The sequence below is a fragment of the Lampetra fluviatilis genome, chromosome 64 (assembly GCF_964198595.1).
Source record: "Lampetra fluviatilis chromosome 64, kcLamFluv1.1, whole genome shotgun sequence".
Taxonomy (NCBI): Eukaryota; Metazoa; Chordata; class Hyperoartia; order Petromyzontiformes; family Petromyzontidae; genus Lampetra; species Lampetra fluviatilis.
The window spans coordinates 4,041,356-4,061,609 of record NC_136338.1 but is presented as its reverse complement, the minus strand read 5'-3'; the positions used below and the strand labels follow the sequence as shown (position 1 = coordinate 4,061,609).

Below are 20,254 nucleotides of genomic sequence, written 5' to 3'. Positions count from 1 at the left end.
TGGAGTGATGTGGTTACAGGAGGACGTGGATCTAGAGAAGAGATGGAGTGATGTGGTACAGGAGGACGTGGATCTAGAGAAGAGATGGAGTGATGTGGTACAGGAGGACGTGGAGCTGAGTGGACTTGCCGATGACTGGTACCAGCGGTGTCAAGATCGGCCTCAGTGGAGGAGGCTCGTGAAGGACGCTACTGGGCAGTTGGAGGCAGTCGCCCTCCAGCAACAACGGAGGGCGGAGGAGCGATGCTCACAACAACGAGCGGAGCGCCGGGCGGATAAAGCACAGCGAGTTTGCATAGTAGGGGGGCACAGGTGGTGCATCGGCCACTCATCTCGGTCAGGCCACCCATGGCACCTGGATCTGCTCAGTGCCGGATGATCCTAGTCGCAAAAGTAGCTACATATGTGTAGTAGCTACTACACACATGTAGTAGCTACTACACATGTGTAGTAGGTACTACATGTGTAGTAGCTAGCTACATAGTAGCTACATATGTAGTAGCTACTACACATGTGTAGTAGCCACTACACATGTGTAGTAGCTAGCTACATAGTAGCTACACATGTGTAGTAGCTACTACACATGTGTAGTAGCCACTACACATGTGTAGTAGCTAGCTACATAGTAGCTACACATGTGTAGCTACTACACATGTGTAGTAGCCACTACACATGTGTAGTAGCTAGCTACATAGTAGCTACACATGTGTAGTAGCTACTACACATGTGTAGTAGCTACTACACACATGTAGTAGGTACTACACATGTGTAGTAGCTAGCTACATAGTAGCTACACATGTGTAGTGGCTACTACACATGTGTAGCTACTACACATGTGTAGTAGCCACTACACATGTGTAGTAGCTAGCTACATAGTAGCTACACATGTGTAGTAGCTACTACATATGTGTAGTAGCTACTACACACATGTGTAGCTACTACATATGTGTAGTAGCTACTACACATGTGTAGTAGCTAGCTACATAGTAGCTACACATGTAGTAGCTACTACACATGTGTAGTAGCCACTACACATGTGTAGTAGCTAGCTACATAGTAGCTACACATGTGTAGTAGCTACTACATATGTGTAGTAGCTACTACACACATGTAGTAGCTACTACACATGTGTAGTAGGTACTACATGTGTAGTAGCTAGCTACATAGTAGCTACACATGTGTAGTAGCTACTACATATGTGTAGTAGCTACTACACACATGTGTAGCTACTACATATGTGTAGTAGCTACTACACATGTGTAGTAGCTAGCTACATAGTAGCTACACATGTAGTAGCTACTACACATGTGTAGTAGCCACTACACATGTGTAGTAGCTAGCTACATAGTAGCTACACATGTGTAGTAGCTACTACATATGTGTAGTAGCTACTACACACATGTAGTAGCTACTACACATGTGTAGTAGGTACTACATGTGTAGTAGCTAGCTACATAGTAGCTACACATGTGTAGTAGCTACTACACATGTGTAGTAGCCACTACACATGTGTAGTAGCTAGCTACATAGTAGCTACACATGTAGTAGCTACTACACATGTGTAGTAGCCACTACACATGTGTAGTAGCTAGCTACATAGTAGCTACACATGTGTAGTAGCTACTACACATGTAGTACCTACTACACACATGTAGTAGGTACTACATATGTGTAGTAGGTACTACACATGTTGTGGCTACGGGCCCCGCACTTTCAGGGGCACGCGCTAAATGCTTTCAAGCTATCGATTCCGGTTCATTGATTCTGCACTTGCTCTATTACTATAGTACTATACCGCCTTCAACTTTTATGAACGACCGTGTGTTTACGGTTAGCGAGTTGTCGTATTATCTGGGCTGTATAGCAAATAAAAAAATGCAATTACTTTACCGTGCAAGGTATAACAAATTTTGTGTTTTAATAAATTTTTAAATCCTTGATATTAAGTTCACTTGCTTGCTTGCTTGCGCGCTTTTTGACCGTGCAAATCTTTCGGTCGTTTTTTAACCCACTTCCCGTGATCCAATCGAGCTGACATTTTGCACACAGACTCGTTGTGCGTGACAATTTATTTTCGTGAATTTTAATTTTTTCCCCAAAATTTTAAACATTTTAGGAATTTTTTTTTTATTTAATTACCAATTGCAGGCAATCATCTGACCCATAGGTGGCAGCCATCTCAAGCCAGAAGACGAGAGGACTCTAGCCGCCACGCATATAAAGGATTTATAGTGAAAAACTTTGTTTTTACGCGTTAATTTTTTGTAATTTAGGGTCCCTTTTACAACATTTGCTACAGATCCCGCACCGGCTTCATCCGTCACTGGATGGGAGGGGATGTAAGTGGAGGATCGCGAGTCTTGACTTAGCCCAGGGGGGTGGTGGTGTTGAAGGGGCTGCGACCGCGATGACCGTGCACAAAAAGAGTGTTTTTGAGTGCTTCCTTGCCGTGGGAGGGGAAATTCCCGACGATGCGTGGCGGATATTGACACACGTCTCGCTCGGCACGTGTGGGTGACATGGCCAGCGGTGTGGGGGGGGGTGGGGGGTGTGGGGGGGCGTGACATGGCCAGCGGTGTGGGGGGGGTGGGGTGTGGGAGGGGGGTGGGGGGCGTGACATGGCCAGCGGTGTGGGGGGGGTGTGGGGGGGGGGGTGACGTGGAAGGGGTTGGTGGGGGTGGTGTGGGGGGGGGTGTGTGGGGGTGGGTGGGGGTGGTGTGTGTGGGAGGGGTTGGTGGGGGTGATGTGGGGGTGATGTGGGGGGGGGGGTTGATGGGGGTGGTGTGTGGGGGGGTTGGTGGGGGTGGTGTGTGGGGGGGTTGGTGGGGGTGGTGTGTGGGGTGGTGTGTGGGGGGTTGGTGGGGGTGGTGTGTGGGGGGGTTGGTGGGGGTGGTGTGTGGGGTGATGTGGGGGGGGGGTTGATGGGGGTGGTGTGTGGGGGGGTTGGTGGGGGTGGTGTGTGGGGTGGTGTGTGGGGGGTTGGTGGGGGTGGTGTGTGGGGGGGGTGGTGGGGGGGGGTGGTGGGGGTGGTTTGTGGGGGGGGGGGGGGTTGGTGGGGGTGGTGTGTGGGGGGGGTGGTGGGGGGGGTGGTTTGTGGGGGGGGGGGGGGTTGGTGGGGGTGGTGTGTGGGGGGGGGGTGGTGGGGGTGGTTTGTGGGGGGGGGGGGTTGGTGGGGGTGGTGTGTGGGGGGGGGGTTGGTGGGGGTGGTGTGTGGGGGGGGGGGGTTGGTGGGGGTGGTGTGTGGGGGTGGTGTGTGGGGGGGGGGGTGGTGGGGGTGGTTTGTGGGGGGGGGGGGTTGGTGGGGGTGGTGTGTGGGGGGGGGGGTGGTGGGGGTGGTTTGTGTGGGGGGGGGGGGTTGGTGGGGGTGGTGTGTGGGGGGGGGGGTGGTGGGGGTGGTGTGTGGGGGGGGGGGTTGGTGGGGGTGGTGTGTGGGGGTGGTGTGTGGGGGGGGGGGGTGGTGGGGGTGGTTTGTGGGGGGGGGGGGTTGGTGGGGGTGGTGTGTGGGGGGGGGGGTGGTGGGGGTGGTTTGTGTGGGGGGGGGGGGGTTGGTGGGGGTGGTGTGTGGGGGGGGGGTGGTGGGGGTGGTGTGGAGGGGGGGGGGGTTGGTGGGGGTGGTGTGTGGGGGTGGTGTGTGGGGGGGGGGGGTGGTGGGGGTGGTTTGTGGGGGGGGGGGGGGTTGGTGGGGGTGGTGTGTGGGGGGGGGGGGTGGTTTGTGTGGGGGGGGGGGGTTGGTGGGGGTGGTGTGTGGGGGGGGGTGGTGGGGGTGGTGTGTGGGGGGGGGGGGTTGGTGGGGGTGGTGTGTGGGGGTGGTGTGTGGGGGGGGGGGTGGTGGGGGTGGGTTGTGGGGGGGGGGGTTGGTGGGGGTGGTGTGTGGGGGGGGGGGTGGTGGGGGTGGTTTGTGTGGGGGGGGGGGGTTGGTGGGGGTGGTGTGTGGGGGGGGGGGGTGGTGGGGGTGGTGTGGAGGGGGGGGGGTTGGTGGGGGTGGTGTGGGGGGGGGGGTTGGTGGGGGTGGTGTGTGGGGGGTTGGTGGGGGTGGTGTGGGGGGGGGGGTTGGTGGGGGTGGTGTGTGGGGTTAGTGGGGGGGGGTTAGTGGGGGGGGGTTAGTGGGGGGTAGTGTGGTAACTACATTATTTGCCGCAAAGTAAGTTTCTTACCACGGGGACAGTAACAGCTGCCAAACAACTCTGACCGTGTGGGGTGATGTTGGTTCTACATGTGCAGGGATGAAAGCCGGGGAGCACCCGAAGACAAAATCCACGCGACCACGGAGAGAGAGAGAGACCACAAACTACAAATGTACAGCAGCACGTGTCATGGGCAGGATCGAAGCCACGACCTCCTGTAGACCGGGCGAGGTAGTTAACATCTCAGCGGCACCCAATCCCAAAGACAAAGATCCCCCGTGTAGCCTTAACTGTCTGTCTGGGGCAAGTGCTGTTAGCGAGTAGCACCTATGAAGGCCAGCACGGCACAACGAGGGGGTGAGTGTCCAGCACCACGCCCGGCCGCCTTTGTCTCCCTAGTGGCGATGCTTTTCACTGCACCGCACCAGGTACTCATTTGAGGCTGAGTCGACCTAGGGGAGGCCCAGGACCGGCTCAGATAATCGTCACCGGTGTTTGCCCTGAGCAGGAATCGACCTCGGTTCGATTCGCCGGGTCTGTAGCGCAGCGCGCTAACCGCTGCACCACCGCTCCCCACGAAGCTCAACAGAAACAAAGATCGCCCGTATAGCCTCAGCAGTCTGTAGGGGCAAGTGCTGTTAGCGAGCAGCACCTATGAAGGCCGCAACGGCGCTCGAGGGGGGTGGGTGGCCAGCACCACGCCCGGCCGCCTTTGTCTCTCCCAGTGACGATGTAGCGCTAACCGCTGACGTCACGCACCTGGGGGGGTGGTGGGGGGTCAGACATTTGTGACGATGTGTGACGAGGGGGAGGGGGTGGGTTTGAGAAATGCGACGTCACATCAAAATGCGCAACTTTAAAAAAAATATAGAATTGTTATAACAACACTAATTGTTATAACAACACTCCTACAACATCAGAGTGCAGCGCCACATTAAAAAAAAACGCACTACAGTGCCAATAGTTCAAAGCGATTTGAAGCGTGTTTTATTTTCAAAATTGAAATATGGTTTTGGTAATGACCACAACGGAGGGTTTCTCAAAAGGTTGCGCACTTTCTGCCGATCAGTCGGTTGTGTTAAGATTGTTTTAAACACCAGACAGAAACCTTTCTACAAGGAATCCTTTTCTACATTAACCACACAAACTTGCGGTGAACGGGCAAACAAATAAAAGAAAAACCATCTGCTAGTCTGCGTTTGAAGCTTTCGTGACTGCAGGAATCCACTCTTTGGTGAAAGTCACGTGGGTATAAAATGAAATAAATCACGACGTTTCGGGCGCAACACAAGCGTGTATAGTCTATAGTGTGTGTATAGTCTATAGTGTAGTGTAGTGTGTAGTGTAGTATATAGTGTAGTGTATTGTAGTCTAGTGTATTGTATAGTGCAGTGTATAGTAGTGTAGTGTATAGTGTAGTGTATAGTGTAGTGTATAGTGTAGTGTATAGTGGAGTGTATAGTGTAGTGTATAGTGCAGTGTATAGTGTAGTGTATAGTAGTGTAGTGTATAGTGTAGTGTATAGTGTAGTGTATAGTGTAGTGTATAGTGTAGTGTATAGTGTAGTGTATAGTGTAGTGTGTAGTGCAGTGTATAGTGTAGTCTATAATCGTGTAGTGTATAGTGTAGTGTATAGTGTAGTGTATAGTAGTGTAGTGTATAGTGTAGTCTATAGTAGTGTAGTGTGTAGTGTATAGTAGTATAGTAGTGAAGTGTATAGTAGTGTAGTGTATAGTATAGTGTATAGTGTAGTGTATAGTGTAGTCTATAGTAGTGTAGTGCATAGTGTATAGTGTAGTGTGTAGTGTATTGTGTAGTGTATAGTAGTGTAGTGTATAGTGTCGTGTATAGTCTATAGTAGTGTAGTGTGTAGTGTATAGTCTATAGTAGTGTAGTGTATAGTGTAGTGTATAGTAGTGTAGTGTATAGTGTAGTGTATAGTAGTGTAGTGTATAGTGTAGTGTATAGTAGTGTAGTGTATAGTGTAGTGTATAGTGTATAGTAGTGTAGTGTATAGTGTAGTGTATAGTAGTGTATAGTGTAGTGTATAGTGTAGTGTATAGTAGTGTATAGTGTAGTGTATAGTAGTGTAGTGTGGTGTATAGTCTATAGTAGTGTAGTGTATAGTGTATTGTATAGTGTCGTGTATAGTCTATAGTAGTGTAGTGAAGTGTATAGTCTATAGTAGTGTAGTGTATAGTGTAGTGTATAGTAGTGTAGTGTATAGTGTAGTGTATAGTGTATAGTGTAGTGTATAGTGTATAGTAGTGTAGTGTATAGTGTAGTGCAGTGGTTCTTCACCTGGGGTGCATCTCACACTCCCTGCTGTGCGAGGCGCGACTGTGCAACTCTGGGGGAATCGACTCCAGGTTTTTTTATATTTTATTTTTGTTATTTTAACAGATCAGTCCCCCCACGCCGACTGAGCTCGCTACGTAGCCTTTGCAGACGCTACACCCTTCCATCACAATAACCATCATCATCAACATCATGAAACAGCATTAATATAATCATTAACAGACACATTAACATAATCATTAACATAATCATTGACATAATCATTGACGTGATCATTAACTTCATCATCACCACCACCATCATCACCAGCATCATCACCACCATCATCATCACCACCACCACCACCACCATCATCACCACCATCATCATCACCACCATGATCATCACCACCATCATCATCACCACCATGATCATCACCACCATCATCATCATCACCACCATCATCATCACCATCATCACCACCATCACCAGCATCACCAGCATCATCACCACCATCATCATCACCACCATCATCATCACCACCATCATCATCATCACCATCATCATCATCACCACCATCACCATCACCAGCATCATCACCACCATCATCACCACCACCATGATCATCACCACCATCATCATCACCACCATCATCACCATCACCAGCATCACCAGCATCATCACCAGCATCACCATCATCACCATCATCACCATCATCACCATCACCATGATCATCACCATCATCATCATCGTGTAAAAAGCCTTGTGTGTCAACATTCTGTGAGCGCGTGGCGTCGATTCGAAACGCGGAGGACACCCCGAGGCGAAAAATCCACACGGAGGACGAGGAGGATGATGATGAGGAGGAGGGTGAGGATGATGAGGAGGAGGAGTTCTAGATTTGAAGCTTTCGTGACTGCAAGGATTCATATTCTTAGTTTTTTTTCGGTAAGGTCACGTAGGTAAAAAAAAAATTAATAATTTTTTTTATTTTACTTTTTAAATTTTTTATGTTTTACCTACGTGACTTTACCGAAAAAAACCTAAGAATAGAGGAGGATGATGAGGAGGAGGAGGAGTGATTGTCCGACGTCAGATCCATGCGACCCCGAGCGAGCGCACGACGGTACAGACGAGAATGAAGAGGAGGAGGCGGCGAGGTCACGAGGTCAAATCGACCACAGACGACGGGAACGGGGGAACGACGGGGGGAGGGAGGGATGCGGGAGGGAGGGATGGGGGAGGGAGGGGGGGAGAGAGGGGGGGGAGGGGGAGCGGGGGAGAGGGAGGGGGGGGAGGGAGGGAGGGAGGAAGGGGGGAGGGAGGAAGGGGGGGAGGGAGGGGGGGGAGGAAGGGGGGGAGGGAGGGGGGGAGAGAGGGGGGGAGGGGGAGAGGGGGAGGGAGGGAGGAAGGGGGGAGGGAGGGATGGGGGGAGGGAGGGGGGGAGAGAGGGGGGGAGGGGGGAGAGGGGGAGGGAGGGAGGAAGGGGGGAGGGAGGGATGGGGGGAGGGAGGGGGGGAGAGAGGGGGGGAGGGAGGGGGCGAGGGAGGGAGGGGGAGGGATGGAGGGGGAAGGGGGAGGGAGGGGGGAGGGATGGAGGGGGGAAGGGGGAGGGAGGGGGGAGAAGGAGGGGGGGAAGGGGGGGAGGGGGGAAGGGGGGAGGGGGGGAAGGGGGGGAGGGGGGGAAGGGGGGAAGGGGGGGAAGGGGGGGAGGGGGGGAAGGGGGGGAGGGGGGAAGGGGGGAGGGGGGGAAGGGGGGGAGGGGGGGGAGGGGGGAAGGGGGGGAGGGGGGGAGGGGGGGAGGGGGGGAAGGGGGGGAGGGGGGGGAGGGGGGGAAGGGGGGGAGGGGTGGAAGGGGGGGAGGGGGGGGAGGGGGGTGTTGTTCGTCGACTCCCGGCTCGGGGGGGAACGGTGGTGGGCGGTGGTAGTGGTAGTGGTTGTGGCGGTGGTGTTAGTGGTGGTAGTGGTGGCGGTGGCGGTGGTTGTGGCGGTGGTGGCGCCGCGGGTGCGGGGTGCGGGGTGCGGTGGCGGTGGTGCGCGTGTGGATTAGAGGGCCGGGTGAGAATGGTGAAGATCTAAATCGCGGTCGAGCGAGAGAGGAGCGAGCGAGAGAGGAGCGAGAGAGGAGCGAGCGAGAGAGGAGCGAGCGAGCGAGGAGCGAGCGAGAGAGGAGCGAGCGAGAGAGGAGCGAGCGAGCGAGGAGCGAGCGAGGTTGAAGCGGTGGAATCGTGGCGGGGATCCCTACGGGGGGTGCGGGGAGACGGGGAAGGCCACGAGGCCTCTGCCCGACTCACGACTGAGTGTCTGTGTGACTGTGTGGCTGTGTGTGACTGTGTGACTGTGTGTCTGTGGGTCTGTGGATCTGTGTGTGTGAGTGTCTGTGTAACTGTGTGACTGTGTGTCTGTGTGTGTCTGTGACTGTGTGACTGTGTGGCTTGTGTGTCTGTGTGGCTGTGTGGGAGTGTGTGTGTAACGGTGTGGGAGTGTGTGTGTGTGTGATGGTGTGTAACGGTGTGGGAGTGTGTGTCTGTGTGTCTGCGTGACGGTGTGTGTGTGTGGGAGTGTGTGTGATGGTGTGGGAGTGTGTGTGTTTGTAAGGGAGTGTGTCTGTGGGAGTGTGTGTAACGGTGTGGGAGTGCGTGTGTGTGACGGTGTGTGTGTGATGGTGTGGGAGTGTGTGTGTGTAAGGGAGTGTGTGTGTGTGGCGGAGTGGGAGTGTGTGTGTGTAAGGGAGTGTGTGTGTGTGTGGGAGTGTGTGTGCGTGTGATGGTGTGTGTGTGTGTAACGGTGTGTGTGTGTGTGTGTAACTGTGTGTGTGTGTGTAACGGTGTGTGTGTGTGTGTGATGGTGTGTGTGTGATGGTGTGTGTGTGTAACGTGTGTGTGTGTAACGGTGTGTGTGTGTAATGGTGTGTGTGTGTGTAACGGTGTGTGTGTAACGGTGTGTGTGTGTGTGTGTAACGGTGTGTGTGTGTGTGTAACGGTGTGTGTGAAGTTGCGTATAAAACACGGAGGAAGCGCGAGGGGGGATTTGGCGAAGTGGATCTGGGCTCTCTGCTCTCACATGGTCGTCTCCTCCCACTCCAGCTCCACGTCGCCTGCGTGCGCGTGTGTGCGTGCGCGTGTGTGCGTGTGCGCGTGTGTGCGTGCGTGTGTGCGTGCGTGCGTGCGTGTGTGCGTGCGTGCGTGTGCGCGTGTGTGCGTGCGTGCGTGCGTGTGTGCGTGCGTGTGTGCGTGCGTGTGTGCGTGCGTGTGTGTGTGCGTGCGTGCGTGCGTGTGTGCGTGCGTGCGTGTGTGCGTGCGTGCGTGCGTGCGTGTGTGCGTGTGCGTGCGTGCGTGTGCGTGTGTGCGTGCGTGTGCGTGCGTGCGCACACATGGGGAGACAAGGTAAAGACAAAATTTTAGCGTCGGGGCCACAACAAACACCTTTCGGAGCCCCACGGTGAGCGGGTAAATGGCTCCGACTCGCGTTGGCCTGGGTGTGCCCGTGATGGCGCCCGACTGCCCGTGACGGCGCGTGCACCTTCGAGTCCGTCGAGCGAGTCGAGCTTGTGCAGCGCGCGGTGGTTGAGGAACCACTGGGTGCGGCTGCCCTTGCCACCGCCGGTGAGCAGGTCGACGGCGCACTGGTGCAAGAACATGTACTGAGCCTGCGGGGCGGGGGGCGGGGGGCGGGGGGCGGGGGGCGGGGGGCGGGGGGCGGGGAGAAGGGGGAGCGGTGAGCGGTGAGTGGTGAGAGCGAGCGGTGAGTGGTGAGAGTGAGCGGTGAGCTGTGAGAGTGAGCGGTGAGTGGTGAGAGTGAGCGGTGAGTGGTGAGAGTGAGCGGTGAGCTGTGAGAGTGAGCGGTGAGTGGTGAGAGTGAGCGGTGAGTGGTGAGAGTGAGCGGTGAGTGGTGAGAGTGAGCGGTGAGTGGTGAGAGTGAGCGGTGAGTGGTGAGAGTGAGCGGTGAGCGGTGAGAGTGAGCGGTGAGAGTGAGCGGTGAGTGGTGAGAGTGAGCGGTGAGTGGTGAGAGTGAGCGGTGAGCGGTGAGAGTGAGCGGTGAGCGGTGAGAGTGAGCGGTGAGTGGTGAGAGTGAGCGGTGAGTGGTGAGAGTGAGCGGTGAGCTGTGAGAGTGAGCGGTGAGTGGTGAGAGTGAGCGGTGAGTGGTGAGTGGTGAGAGTGAGCGGTGAGTGGTGAGAGTGAGCGGTGAGCTGTGAGAGTGAGCGGTGAGTGGTGAGAGTGAGCGGTGAGTGGTGAGTGGTGAGAGTGAGCGGTGAGTGGTGAGAGTGAGCGGTGAGCGGTGAGAGTGAGCGGTGAGTGGTGAGAGTGAGCGGTGAGTGGTGAGAGTGAGCGGTGAGTGGTGAGAGTGAGCGGTGAGCTGTGAGAGTGAGCGGTGAGTGGTGAGAGTGAGCGGTGAGTGGTGAGTGGTGAGAGTGAGCGGTGAGTGGTGAGAGTGAGCGGTGAGCTGTGAGAGTGAGCGGTGAGCTGTGAGAGTGAGCGGTGAGTGGTGAGAGTGAGCGGTGAGTGGTGAGTGGTGAGAGTGAGCGGTGAGTGGTGAGAGTGAGCGGTGAGCTGTGAGAGTGAGCGGTGAGTGGTGAGAGTGAGCGGTGAGCGGTGAGAGTGAGCGGTGAGCGGTGAGAGTGAGCGGTGAGTGGTGAGAGTGAGCGGTGAGTGGTGAGAGTGAGCGGTGAGCGGTGAGAGTGAGCGGTGAGAGTGAGCGGTGAGTGGTGAGAGTGAGCGGTGAGTGGTGAGAGTGAGCGGTGAGCTGTGAGAGTGAGCGGTGAGTGGTGAGAGTGAGCGGTGAGCGGTGAGAGTGAGCGGTGAGAGTGAGCGGTGAGTGGTGAGAGTGAGCGGTGAGTGGTGAGAGTGAGCGGTGAGTGGTGAGAGTGAGCGGTGAGCTGTGAGAGTGAGCGGTGAGTGGTGAGAGTGAGCGGTGAGTGGTGAGTGGTGAGAGTGAGCGGTGAGTGGTGAGAGTGAGCGGTGAGCTGTGAGAGTGAGCGGTGAGCTGTGAGAGTGAGCGGTGAGTGGTGAGAGTGAGCGGTGAGTGGTGAGTGGTGAGAGTGAGCGGTGAGTGGTGAGAGTGAGCGGTGAGCGGTGAGAGTGAGCGGTGAGAGTGAGCGGTGAGTGGTGAGAGTGAGCGGTGAGTGGTGAGAGTGAGCGGTGAGCGGTGAGAGTGAGCGGTGAGAGTGAGCGGTGAGTGGTGAGAGTGAGCGGTGAGAGTGAGCGGTGAGTGGTGAGAGTGAGCGGTGAGTGGTGAGAGTGAGCGGTGAGAGTGAGCGGTGAGTGGTGAGAGTGAGCGGTGAGTGGTGAGAGTGAGCGGTGAGAGTGAGCGGTGAGTGGTGAGAGTGAGCGGTGAGAGTGAGCGGTGAGTGGTGAGAGTGAGCGGTGAGTGGTGAGAGTGAGCGGTGAGAGTGAGCGGTGAGTGGTGAGAGTGAGCGGTGAGAGTGAGCGGTGAGTGGTGAGAGTGAGCGGTGAGCGGTGAGAGTGAGCGGTGAGCGGTGAGAGTGAGCGGTGAGAGTGAGCGGTGAGCGGTGAGAGTGAGCGGTGAGTGGTGAGAGTGAGCGGTGAGAGTGAGCGGTGAGCGGTGAGAGCTGAGAGTGAGCGGTGAGTGGTGAGAGTGAGTGGTGAGAGTGAGCGGTGAGCGGTGAGAGCGAGCGGTGAGAGCGAGCGGTGAGAGCGAGCGGTGAGAGTGAGCGGTGAGTGGTGAGAGTGAGCGGTGAGCGGTGAGAGTGAGCGGTGAGCGGTGAGAGTGAGCGGTGAGTGGTGAGAGTGAGCGGTGAGCGGTGAGAGTGAGCGGTGAGCGGTGAGAGTGAGCGGTGAGTGGTGAGAGTGAGCGGTGAGCGGTGAGAGTGAGCGGTGAGTGGTGAGAGTGAGCGGTGAGCGGTGAGAGTGAGCGGTGAGTGGTGAGAGTGAGCGGTGAGTGGTGAGAGTGAGTGGTGAGTGGTGAGAGTGAGCGGTGAGTGGTGAGAGTGAGTGGTGAGTGGTGAGAGTGAGCGGTGAGTGGTGAGAGTGAGTGGTGAGTGGTGAGAGTGAGCGGTGAGTGGTGAGAGTGAGCGGTGAGTGGTGAGAGCGAGCGGTGAGCGGTGAGAGTGAGCGGTGAGCGGTGAGAGTGAGCGGTGAGAGTGAGCGGTGAGCGGTGAGAGTGAGCGGTGAGTGGTGAGAGTGAGCGGTGAGCGGTGAGAGTGAGCGGTGAGCGGTGAGAGTGAGTGGTGAGTGGTGAGAGTGAGCGGTGAGTGGTGAGAGTGAGCGGTGAGTGGTGAGAGCGAGCGGTGAGTGGTGAGAGCGAGCGGTGAGTGGTGAGAGTGAGCGGTGAGTGGTGAGAGCGAGCGGTGAGCGGTGAGAGTGAGCGGTGAGCGGTGAGAGTGAGTGGTGAGTGGTGAGAGTGAGCGGTGAGTGGTGAGAGTGAGCGGTGAGTGGTGAGAGCGAGCGGTGAGCGGTGAGAGTGAGCGGTGAGCGGTGAGAGTGAGTGGTGAGTGGTGAGAGTGAGCGGTGAGTGGTGAGAGCGAGCGGTGAGCGGTGAGAGTGAGCGGTGAGTGGTGAGAGCGAGCGGTGAGCGGTGAGAGTGAGCGGTGAGCGGTGAGAGTGAGTGGTGAGTGGTGAGAGTGAGCGGTGAGCGGTGAGAGTGAGCGGTGAGTGGTGAGAGTGAGCGGTGAGTGGTGAGAGTGAGCGGTGAGCGGTGAGAGTGAGCGGTGAGCGGTGAGAGTGAGCGGTGAGTGGTGAGAGTGAGCGGTGAGTGGTGAGAGTGAGCGGTGAGTGGTGAGAGTGAGCGGTGAGTGGTGAGAGTGAGTGGTGAGTGGTGAGAGTGAGCGGTGAGTGGTGAGAGTGAGCGGTGAGTGGTGAGAGTGAGCGGTGAGCGGTGAGAGTGAGCGGTGAGCGGTGAGAGTGAGCGGTGAGCGGTGAGAGTGAGCGGTGAGTGGTGAGAGTGAGCGGTGAGTGGTGAGAGTGAGCGGTGAGTGGTGAGAGTGAGCGGTGAGTGGTGAGAGTGAGTGGTGAGTGGTGAGAGTGAGCGGTGAGCGGTGAGAGTGAGCGGTGAGTGGTGAGAGTGAGCGGTGAGTGGTGAGAGTGAGCGGTGAGAGTGAGCGGTGAGAGTGAGCGGTGAGCGGTGAGAGTGAGTGGTGAGAGTGAGTGGTGAGAGTGAGCGGTGAGAGTGAGCGGTGAGTGGTGAGAGTGAGCGGTGAGTGGTGAGAGTGAGTGGTGAGAGTGAGTGGTGAGAGTGAGCGGTGAGAGTGAGCGGTGAGAGTGAACGGTGAGCGGTGAGAGCGAGCGGTGAGAGTGAGCGGTGAGAGTGAGCGCTGAGAGTGAGCGGTGAGCGGTGAGAGTGAGTGGTGAGAGTGAGTGGTGAGAGTGAGTGGTGAGTGGTGAGAGTGAGTGGTGAGAGTGAGCGGTGAGTGGTGAGAGTGAGTGGTGAGAGTGAGTGGTGAGAGTGAGTGGTGAGAGTGAGCGGTGAGTGGTGAGAGTGAGTGGTGAGAGTGAGTGGTGAGAGTGAGCGGTGAGAGTGAGCGGTGAGTGGTGAGAGTGAGTGGTGAGAGTGAGTGGTGAGAGTGAGCGGTGAGTGGTGAGAGTGAGTGGTGAGAGTGAGTGGTGAGAGTGAGCGGTGAGAGTGAGCGGTGAGTGGTGAGAGTGAGCGGTGAGTGGTGAGAGTGAGTGGTGAGAGTGAGTGGTGAGAGTGAGCGGTGAGAGTGAGCGGTGAGAGTGAACGGTGAGTGGTGAGAGCGAGCGGTGAGAGTGAGCGGTGAGAGTGAGCGCTGAGAGTGAGCGGTGAGCGGTGAGAGTGAGTGGTGAGAGTGAGTGGTGAGAGTGAGTGGTGAGTGGTGAGAGTGAGTGGTGAGAGTGAGCGGTGAGTGGTGAGAGTGAGTGGTGAGAGTGAGTGGTGAGAGTGAGTGGTGAGAGTGAGCGGTGAGTGGTGAGAGTGAGTGGTGAGAGTGAGTGGTGAGAGTGAGCGGTGAGAGTGAGCGGTGAGTGGTGAGAGTGAGTGGTGAGAGTGAGTGGTGAGAGTGAGCGGTGAGTGGTGAGAGTGAGTGGTGAGAGTGAGTGGTGAGTGGTGAGAGTGAGTGGTGAGAGTGAGTGGTGAGTGGTGAGAGTGAGTGGTGAGAGTGAGTGGTGAGAGTGAGTGGTGAGAGTGAGTGGTGAGAGTGAGTGGTGAGAGTGAGTGGTGAGCGGTGAGAGTGAGCGCTGAGAGTGAGCGGTGAGTGGTGAGAGTGAGTGGTGAGAGTGAGCGCTGAGAGTGAGCGGTGAGTGGTGAGAGTGAGTGGTGAGAGTGAGTGGTGAGAGTGAGTGGTGAGAGTGAGCGGTGAGTGGTGAGAGTGAGTGGTGAGAGTGAGCGGTGAGAGTGAGCGGTGAGTGGTGAGAGTGAGTGGTGAGAGTGAGTGGTGAGAGTGAGCGGTGAGTGGTGAGAGTGAGTGGTGAGAGTGAGTGGTGAGAGTGAGCGGTGAGAGTGAGCGGTGAGTGGTGAGAGTGAGTGGTGAGAGTGAGTGGTGAGAGTGAGCGGTGAGAGTGAGCGGTGAGTGGTGAGAGTGAGTGGTGAGAGTGAGTGGTGAGAGTGAGCGGTGAGAGTGAGCGGTGAGTGGTGAGAGTGAGTGGTGAGAGTGAGCGGTGAGAGTGAACGGTGAGCGGTGAGAGCGAGCGGTGAGAGTGAGCGGTGAGAGTGAGCGGTGAGTGGTGAGAGTGAGAGTGAGCGGTGAGAGTGAGCGGTGAGAGGTGAGAGTGAGAGTGAGCGGTGAGAGTGAGAGTGAGAGTGAGCGGTGAGAGTGAGCGGTGAGCGGTGAGAGTGAGCGGTGAGAGCGAGCGGTGAGAGTGAGCGGTGAGAGCGAGCGGTGAGTGGTGAGAGTGAGCGGTGAGAGTGAGCGGTGAGCGGTGAGAGTGAGCGGTGAGAGTGAGCGGTGAGCGGTGAGAGTGAGCGGTGAGAGTGAGCGGTGAGCGGTGAGAGTGAGCGGTGAGAGTGAGCGGTGAGAGCGAGCGGTGAGAGTGAGCGGTGAGTGGTGAGAGTGAGCGGTGAGAGTGAGCGGTGAGCGGTGAGAGTGAGCGGTGAGCGGTGAGAGTGAGTGGTGAGAGCGAGCGGTGAGAGTGAGCGGTGAGAGTGAGCGGTGAGCGGTGAGAGTGAGCGGTGAGCGGTGAGAGTGAGCGGTGAGAGTGAGCGGTGAGCGGTGAGAGTGAGCGGTGAGTGGTGAGAGTGAGCGGTGAGAGCGAGCGGTGAGCGGTGAGAGTGAGCGGTGAGTGGTGAGAGTGAGCGGTGAGAGTGAGCGGTGAGAGTGAGCGGTGAGAGTGAGCGGTGAGTGGTGAGAGTGAGCGGTGAGTGGTGAGAGTGAGCGGTGAGAGTGAGCGGTGAGAGTGAGCGGTGAGTGGTGAGAGTGAGCGGTGAGAGTGAGCGGTGAGAGTGAGCGGTGAGTGGTGAGAGTGAGCGGTGAGAGTGAGCGGTGAGAGTGAGCGGTGAGTGGTGAGAGTGAGCGGTGAGAGTGAGCGGTGAGAGTGAGCGGTGAGTGGTGAGAGTGAGCGGTGAGAGTGAGCGGTGAGTGGTGAGAGTGAGCAGTGAGTGGTGAGAGTGAGCGGTGAGCGGTGAGAGTGAGCGGTGAGCGGTGAGAGTGAGCGGTGAGAGTGAGCAGTGAGTGGTGAGAGTGAGCAGTGAGTGGTGAGAGTGAGCGGTGAGCGGTGAGAGTGAGCGGTGAGCGGTGAGAGTGAGCGGTGAGTGGTGAGAGGTGAGTGGTGAGAGTGAGCGGTGAGTGGTGAGAGTGAGCAGTGAGTGGTGAGAGTGAGCGGTGAGTGGTGAGAGTGAGCGGTGAGTGGTGAGAGCGAGCGGTGAGAGCGAGCGGTGAGTGGTGAGAGCGAGCGGTGAGAGTGAGCAGTGAGTGGTGAGAGTGAGCAGTGAGTGGTGAGAGTGAGCGGTGAGCGGTGAGAGTGAGCGGTGAGCGGTGAGAGTGAGCGGTGAGTGGTGAGAGGTGAGTGGTGAGAGTGAGCGGTGAGCGGTGAGAGTGAGCGGTGAGTGGTGAGAGTGAGCAGTGAGTGGTGAGAGTGAGCGGTGAGTGGTGAGAGTGAGCAGTGAGTGGTGAGAGTGAGTGGTGAGAGTGAGCAGTGAGTGGTGAGAGTGAGCGGTGAGTGGTGAGAGTGAGCAGTGAGCGGTGAGAGCGAGCGGTGAGCGGTGAGAGTGAGCGGTGAGTGGTGAGAGGTGAGTGGTGAGAGTGAGCGGTGAGTGGTGAGAGTGAGCAGTGAGTGGTGAGAGTGAGCGGTGAGTGGTGAGAGTGAGCAGTGAGTGGTGAGAGTGAGTGGTGAGATTGAGCAGTGAGTGGTGAGAGTGAGCGGTGATTGGTGAGAGTGAGCAGTGAGTGGTGAGAGTGAGTGGTGAGAGTGAGCGGTGAGTGGTGAGAGCGAGTGGTGAGAGTGAGCAGTGAGTGGTGAGAGCGAGCGGTGAGCGGTGAGAGTGAGCGGTGAGCGGTGAGCGGTGAGAGTGTGCGGTGAGAGTGAGCAGTGAGTGGTGAGAGTGAGCGGTGAGTGGTGAGAGTGAGCGGTGAGTGGTGAGAGTGAGCGGTGAGCGGTGAGAGTGAGCGGTGAGAGTGAGCGGTGAGCGCTGAGAGTGAGCGGTGAGTGGTGAGAGTGAGCGGTGAGAGTGAGCGGTGAGTGGTGAGAGTGAGCGGTGAGCGGTGAGAGTGAGCGGTGAGAGTGAGCGGTGAGCGCTGAGAGTGAGCGGTGAGAGTGAGCGGTGAGTGGTGAGAGTGAGCGGTGAGTGGTGAGAGTGAGCGGTGAGCGGTGAGAGTGAGCGGTGAGAGTGAGCGGTGAGTGGTGAGAGTGAGCGGTGAGCGGTGAGAGTGAGCGGTGAGTGGTGAGAGTGAGCGGTGAGAGTGAGCGGTGAGTGGTGAGAGTGAGTGGTGAGAGTGAGCGGTGAGAGTGAGCGGTGAGAGTGAGCGGTGAGTGGTGAGAGTGAGCGGTGAGAGTGAGCGGTGAGCGGTGAGAGTGAGCGGTGAGAGTGAGCGGTGAGAGTGAGCGGTGAGCGGTGAGAGTGAGCGGTGAGTGGTGAGAGTGAGCGGTGAGCGGTGAGAGTGAGCGGTGAGAGTGAGCGGTGAGCGCTGAGAGTGAGCGGTGAGAGTGAGCGGTGAGTGGTGAGAGTGAGCGGTGAGTGGTGAGAGTGAGCGGTGAGCGGTGAGAGTGAGCGGTGAGAGTGAGCGGTGAGAGTGAGCGGTGAGCGGTGAGAGTGAGCGGTGAGTGGTGAGAGTGAGCGGTGAGCGGTGAGAGTGAGCGGTGAGAGTGAGCGGTGAGAGTGAGCGGTGAGCGGTGAGAGTGAGCGGTGAGCGCTGAGAGCGAGCGGTGAGAGTGAGCAGTGAGAGTGAGCGGTGAGTGGTGAGAGTGAGCGGTGAGAGTGAGCGGTGAGAGTGAGCGGTGAGTGGTGAGAGTGAGCGGTGAGCGGTGAGAGTGAGCGGTGAGTGGTGAGAGTGAGCGGTGAGTGGTGAGAGCGAGCGGTGAGAGTGAGCGGTGAGAGTGAGCGGTGAGTGGTGAGAGTGAGCGGTGAGTGGTGAGAGTGAGCGGTGAGCGCTGAGAGTGAGCGGTGAGCGCTGAGAGTGAGCGGTGAGCGGTGAGAGTGAGCAGTGAGAGTGAGCGGTGAGAGTGAGCGGTGAGTGGTGAGAGTGAGCGGTGAGTGGTGAGAGTGAGCGGTGAGCGCTGAGAGTGAGCGGTGAGTGGTGAGAGTGAGCGGTGAGAGTGAGCGGTGAGAGTGAGCGGTGAGTGGTGAGAGTGAGCGGTGAGTGGTGAGAGTGAGCGGTGAGAGTGAGCGGTGAGTGGTGAGAGCGAGCGGTGAGAGTGAGCGGTGAGAGTGAGCGGTGAGTGGTGAAAGTGAGCGGTGAGTGGTGAGAGCGAGCGGTGAGAGTGAGCGGTGAGAGTGAGCAGTGAGAGTGAGCGGTGAGTGGTGAGAGCGAGCGGTGAGAGTGAGCGGTGAGTGGTGAGAGTGAGCGGTGAGAGTGAGCGGTGAGGGGTGAGAGCGAGAGGTGAGCAGTGAGAGCGAGTGTGTTGCGTGTGTTGCGTCTGTTGCGTCTGTTGCGAGTGTTGCGACGTGCGTCGCCCCGGCTGCCTCACCACGTTCTGGACCATGCCGGTGCGCTGGTGGCGCAGGTCGGCGACGAGGCCGAACACGTCGATGGAGTCGCGGTCGGCCACCAGCTGCACGAGGTGATCCACGGCCACGAACACGCCGGTGCGGCCCACGCCGGCACTGCCCGACACAGCCCGGCACCGCCGGTGTAAGCCTCGGCTTTCGTTGGGGACTCGCGACTTAGAGCTTTCGCGGCTGCAGGAATTCAATTTCTTTGGTTTCTTTCGGTGAAGTCACGTAGATAGATACAAATTAATCTCATAGTTAAGTGGAAACCATCTGGTTAAAGGGGGTTAAGTCTTGACTTAAAGCTTTCGCGGCTGCAGGAATTTATGTTCTTTGGGTCTTTCGGTGAAGTCACGTAGAGAGGTTGAACGAAAATTTCGTTATTTTCGTTCAACCTGTCCACGTGACCTACCCACGTGACCTACCCACGTGACCAATCTACGTGACACGTGACCTACCCACGTGACCTACCCACGTGACCTACCGACGTCACCTGTCCACGTCACCTACCCACGTGACCAATCTACGTGACACGTGACCTACCCACGTGACCTACCCACGTGACCAATCTACGTGACACGTGACCTGTCCACGTGACCTACCCACGTCACCTGCCCACGTCACCTACCCACGTCACCTGCCCACGTGACTTTACCGAAAGACCCTGAGAATATCGTTGGGGACGTTTCGTTTTTCGTGTTTTTTCTTCATTTATTTTCATTTAATTTGCCGGTATCAAAAGGGGGGGGGGCGATGGAGGAATCGTAGATGGGGGCGATTATTATACTATGAGATCTCTTTTACCAGTGGCAAATTATAATGGTAGGTTTTTACCCTTTTAACTGGTACAAAACTGACACCTTTATTCAATGCATCATGTTTGCAATGACCACAACACAAGTAGTCAATAAAGCAAACAAAAAGAAGCAACTCTGATAAGGATAATAATATGCACTGTCCTTGAAGTTGATTGGCCCACACCCGAGACGGCTTTCTTTAGAGCCTAGTCCCCATTGGTGTAGGGCCAGATGACACCAGAAGGCGTACAACTCAAAAAAAATTATCCTTATCAGAGTTGCTTCTTTTTGTTTGCTTTATTGACTACTTGTGTTGTGGTCATTGCAAACATGATGCCTTGAATAAAGGTGTCAGTTTTGTACCAGTTAAAAGGGTAAAAACCTACCATTAGGCGATTGTTATTTTTGTACCCCTTTCCTGGCGATGCGATGCGATGGGTGGTACACTAAGGAGGCATTCAAACAATGCAGCACGGTCATCACCGGAGCGGTGCCGCTCATGGCTACTGCACAGCCACTTGATTCCCTTGCAGAAGGTGTCGTCTATTTTGGCGATGACCTTCTTGCGAATATTAAAATATGAAAAAATTAACCCGTAAAAACTAAGTTTTTCACTATAAATCATTTATATGCGTGGCGGCTAGAGTCCTCTCGTCCTCTGGCTTGAGATGGCTGCCACCTATGGGTCAGATGATTGCCTGCCACCATTAAGAAATTGGTAATTCAATTTAATTTATTTTTTCCTAAAAAGTGTAAAATTTTGGAAAAAAATGTTCACGAAAATAAATTGTCACGCACAACGAGTCTGTGTGCAAAATGTCAGCTCGATTGGATCACGGGAAGTGGGTTAAGAAACGACCGAAAGATTTGCACGGTCGTAAGCGCGCAAGCAAGCAAGCAAGTGCACTTAATATAAAGGATTTAAAAATAGGAATCGGTTTTAAACCCTTTCAGGCAATGAAACGGGAGTCGTGTTGAGATGTCAACACACCAAAGAGACGA

At 56.4% G+C, this 20,254-nt stretch overlaps 1 protein-coding gene across 1 annotated transcript in view; it reads right to left on the bottom strand.

Moving 5' to 3' along the window:
• Window positions 1–9,327: 9,327 nt before the first annotated feature.
• Window positions 9,328–20,254, bottom strand: part of PTPRQ (protein tyrosine phosphatase receptor type Q) — a 111,718-nt gene continuing 100,791 nt past the window's right edge. Inside the window, 3 exon segments of the mRNA XM_078882250.1 lie at window positions 9,328–9,498; window positions 9,924–10,050; window positions 18,434–18,569. Coding sequence (XP_078738376.1) covers window positions 9,461–9,498; window positions 9,924–10,050; window positions 18,434–18,569 — 301 coding nt within the window. The 3' untranslated portion in view covers window positions 9,328–9,460.